The 4,405-nt window shown below is 34.7% G+C and overlaps 1 protein-coding gene across 1 annotated transcript; it reads left to right on the plus strand.

Moving 5' to 3' along the window:
* The first annotated feature begins 871 nt into the window (after positions 1-871).
* On the plus strand, positions 872-3,116 carry LOC108680909 (nuclear cap-binding protein subunit 2). Its single transcript, XM_018169840.2, has 4 exons — positions 872-1,008; positions 1,233-1,426; positions 1,696-1,822; positions 2,575-3,116. The coding sequence occupies exons 1-4, from the start codon at positions 943-945 to the stop codon at positions 2,665-2,667; spliced, it is 480 nt and encodes a 159-aa protein (XP_018025329.1). The 5' UTR covers positions 872-942; the 3' UTR covers positions 2,668-3,116.
* The last annotated feature ends 1,289 nt before the right edge of the window (positions 3,117-4,405 follow it).

The following is a 4,405-nucleotide window of genomic DNA, read 5'->3' on the forward strand; positions in this document are numbered from 1 at the left end:
CTCAATATATTAAAACACATAAAAAAATGAAAAAAATATATAAAATTATGATTTTTTTTATAAAAAGTCAAATGATTTGATCACATGATTTAATCATATTGATTTAATCATTGCCAACCCTGAATAAAACTGTATGAAAGATTTTGGTGTAATGTTGTCAACCTCAGCCTGTAACTAGTATCAGCATGTTAGTTGTTACCAGAACCAGAGGTGGGCAGTAGCGCACTACATGTAGCGGCCGCTACATTTTCAGTAGCGGTAGCAGTAGTGGCGCTATGTTTTCAGTAGCGGTAGTGGCGCTACATTTAAGCAATTGTAGCGGCAGCGGTAGTGCCCGCTACATTTAGAGCATGTAGCGGTAGCAGTAGCGGCTGCTACATTTCAAAGAAACACTGCCCAGCTCTGGTTATAACTAGTGTCAAATCTTGAATTGTTCTGTAGGATCTATCCAACTTCAGATCAGTTTGCAATTCCAGAGCTCAAAACAAGCTAAACTAAAACTCTGTGAACTGACTTCTAAAATTCTCAAATAGTTGTCAAGGCTACAAAACTAATTTACACTAATTATTCCTCTTATTTCACTAAAATCTTTACGCTCCCATAATTTGACCATTGAATTGATTATTGTTGCTTTAAATGTTAAATTTTGCTATAGTGAAAATCTATTTCAATTTGAAAGAAGGGCTACTGGTGGTAAACTAGATGCAAAAATGTGGTAACTAGATGCAAAAAAACTGCCTAATTTAACCTGCAATTTTTGAAAACTTTCGCCCGAGATTCTAAATTGGTTGAAAATGTTGGATGAAAATGATCTATGCCAATATGAAGTATAAAAATTTAGGTTTTAAAATTCAAGATAACTTTTTACCTGACAATACAAACTTTTATTAATTTTCAGGTATGCTGGTTTTTTGATTTGCATAAATCATAGACGTGTCATCAATGAACACCACCCTTAATTTAAATTATTCAGTAGAGCTCAGCTCTTACCGAGATCAGCATTTCAAGGTATGAACCTGTTGGTTGTTTATTTCAATATGATATTCATGGAATAAAATTTAGATGATTTTTCAGACTTACTTACAGGTATAAGTTAATTGTGATTGAGCAATTTTATGTCATTTCAGTAATTCAGTTTGTCAAAAATTGTAAGAACCTTATTTTGTTGGTGTCTTTATCATGAATTTGTTAGTAATTTTGAATTTTTATTGATTTTTTCCTCTTATTTTCAGGGTTCACGTGTCGAACAGGAAAGATGCTTGCGATATACAAGCACATTGTACATTGGCAACTTGTCCTTCCATACCACAGAAGAACAGCTTTATGAGCTCTTTGGTAGAGCTGGTGCTATCAAAAGGATTATTATGGGTCTGGATAAATTCAAGAAAACTCCATGTGGATTTTGCTTTGTGGAATATTATACCAGGTAATTTTTAATAAATAAAGATGAATAAGGGGAAATTTCTGTTTTAATCTTGATTATTTTCAGTTATTTTATTATTTTTAATCAGTTATTTTCAGTTTTGGCTGCTTCTATTACAATAATTTTTGTTGAAAATAAAATGTTATCAGATATATATAATTATCCATGTTATTTTTTGACAGCATTTGCTAAGTTATTTCTAGTCATGATCACGTGATAGCATTATTTGTTGCCTGTTGTACAAGTCAATACTGAACTAATATGAAAAACAGAGAAGATGCTGAGATGTGCATGAGGTACATCAATGGCACCCGCCTCGATGATCGCATCATCCGCTCTGACTGGGACACTGGTTTCATTGAGGGCAGGCAGTATGGCCGCGGCAAGACTGGTGGCCAGGTCAGAAATAGTTTTTAAATTTGGTGTTGCTACCAGGCTCAATATTTATTATATTACATTTATGATTTATATATACAATATATAAACAATATACAATATTACAATATACAATATTCAATATATTCTTACAATATCCTGCTTTTCAACAGTTTCACAGTTGCAGCAAAATTCCATCAAACACTAAAATTCAAGAAGCCCACAAACACATATTTTCTTTGGCCAAAACTTCAGCATAAAGTTACCATATGTTTACTTGAAGCAAAATCAATACCGTCAGCTCATTTGGTTTTCCTGCAGAAGCCCTGGATATGGGTTTTATTTTTGCTGCCATACATTTTTTCTACAAATATTCTTAATAAAATTCCTCAGTTATTTGCGCACACAAAGAATTATGAAGCTGCAGGGCTTGATTGTGTAACTATATTGTATAGCTAAAGGAGGAAAGCTTTTGCATACAAACATGTTTGAGAAGAATAAAATCTCTCGAATAAAATCTTGGAAAGTACAAGCCTTTTTATTGACTGAAACTGTATTCAAAGCTGTTATCTAAGTTTCTAAGATGGTTTCAAATACTTAGAAATGAGTAACATATTGGTGTAATCTTTCATCTTCTTACGTTTTAGATATAGGTACTTGAAGATTTCAAGTGAGAATGGCATTGAAATTTATTTTAATGTATCATTATTGGCCTTCATAATATTTCTATGCCTTATTATTTCATATTCTTACTATACTCTTGTATGATTTCTTAGGTGCGAGATGAATATCGGACTGATTTTGACTCTGGGCGAGGAGGCTATGGCAAGATAGTCCAGCAGAAATTGGTCCACGCTCCCACCAATTGAAGCTTGACTTCTTTTATTTAATGATCTTCATCATCCTATTGTTAAGGCTCACTAGTCGTAGCTCTCCTTCTCATCTTGTATGAAAATACTTCATAATGAATGTACGGTACTGGTTCAATTCCATTTTATGTGCTTCTTGTTCACAAATTCACAAAGATTGTTTTTGAATAACTCCTGATAGAGACAGTGAATATTAAATTATTCAATGTTCATTTGAATAAGTAATATATAGATTTGAAGCATGTTTTTGTTATGAAATTCTTCAATTTTGTTGCTGAAACTCCATTTACTACTCAAAACTTCATTTTCTTGCTAGTTGATGTGTTTATTCAAAGTAACTTCCTCTGTTGGCTCGTACTATATTTAAGTGTGTTATTTTACACATACATGAACAATGTACTTCAGCTCACATTCTGAGTTTTATTATTAAGAAGAAATTATTATTATTATGAAGCTTTTGATTTACCTATCTTAATTCCTAAATGTAATCGTGTGTTGATAGGAATTGCAGTCTGCGCACAGGGAAACTATGGAAACCAGTGTAAATAACCATACAAACTATCAAATCTTAGAGGTAATTGCTAATTTTTTCAAAATCTAATTTTTCCATCAAGACCCTACAGACTTTTAAATAATTGTATGTAATTTCAAGAACACTAACAATTTTCAAACTGGTTTAATTTTTTTGATAATATAATAGCGGTTTCAGCGTTATTAGGCCGTATGCCTGTCTCCATTATTAACATCGCAGAACATTCACAGCTTATTGAGGTTTCAAACTCGCAACTCATTGCTCCAATTTTGCTTTGCTCAACCGCCCGGCCTCCTTGCCGATTCTGACCAGAAACTGGCGCACAGAGCTGGGATCAGACCGGCGCCAATCTTGGTACTCAGGTACCACCAGGCCACCCTTCTTACCCATGCCGACTTCGACCAGATTATTTGAAACCAGTTGAGGTTTCGAACCATTTAACTCACTGTTCCAATCTAGATGACCTTAGATAAACGACCACCCAGATGGATAAAAAGGTTGAATTACATGGATCTCAATGTTGTTAAAATTAAAGGAGTCATGCTTGCGTTGGTTGCTGCCCCTCTTATGCTTTTTTTATTCATAATAACGGGATAATCCTGATCACGCTCACTCCACTGTAACTTTCCTGTGATTTTTGTGCGTTATTGTCATTGCAAGGGAAGCTCGTAGCGCTGTTAGATCAGTGATATACGTATAGCGGTATAGATCGATAATAAAGGCATAGATAGATCGATGGCACCTGGCAGATAGATCAGAAGTGTTGTTAAAGGTAGATCAAAGGTAGCGGTTTAGTATCGGTAAAATTCGGATAGTTAATAAAGGGTTTACGAGAGTTGAATATTAAAATTTATCTCCATCTGTAAGTCACATGAAAAATTTAAAGTCCCAGCATCTAAATTTTCTTAACTGTAGCTCGTCGGTTACGTATGCGACTTATGAGAGAAGCCAAGAATGCTGGACAGGTAAATTTGGCTGCTATTCCCAACCGACATTTTTCTTTCCCGCATCTACAATGATAGAAGTGTCGGCGCTGAAGAAATAGGCCCATGGCCTGTTGCCGATTCTTGAACTTTTCGTGACTTGATTCACAAGGGATCCGGCCTTTGGAACCCGATCTTTCCATAGCTGACGATTGATTGAGATAGCTGCTGGACTTATTGCCTGGTCCGTAATTTGCTAGGCATTTTAAGACTGAACATATGC

The sequence above is a fragment of the Hyalella azteca genome, unplaced genomic scaffold (assembly GCF_000764305.2).
Source record: "Hyalella azteca isolate HAZT.00-mixed unplaced genomic scaffold, Hazt_2.0.2 contig14886, whole genome shotgun sequence".
Lineage (NCBI taxonomy): Eukaryota > Metazoa > Arthropoda > Malacostraca > Amphipoda > Hyalellidae > Hyalella > Hyalella azteca.

Excerpts from the sequence above, each read along its gene's own strand:
- LOC108680909 (XM_018169840.2), top strand. The coding sequence starts at position 943 with ATGAACACCACCCTTAATTTAAATTATTCAGTAGAGCTCAGCTCTTAC. Across the intron at positions 1,427-1,695 it reads TTTGTGGAATATTATACCAG|AGAAGATGCTGAGATGTGCA; the intron begins GTAATTTTTAAT and ends TATGAAAAACAG. Across the intron at positions 1,823-2,574 it reads GCGGCAAGACTGGTGGCCAG|GTGCGAGATGAATATCGGAC; the intron begins GTCAGAAATAGT and ends ATGATTTCTTAG.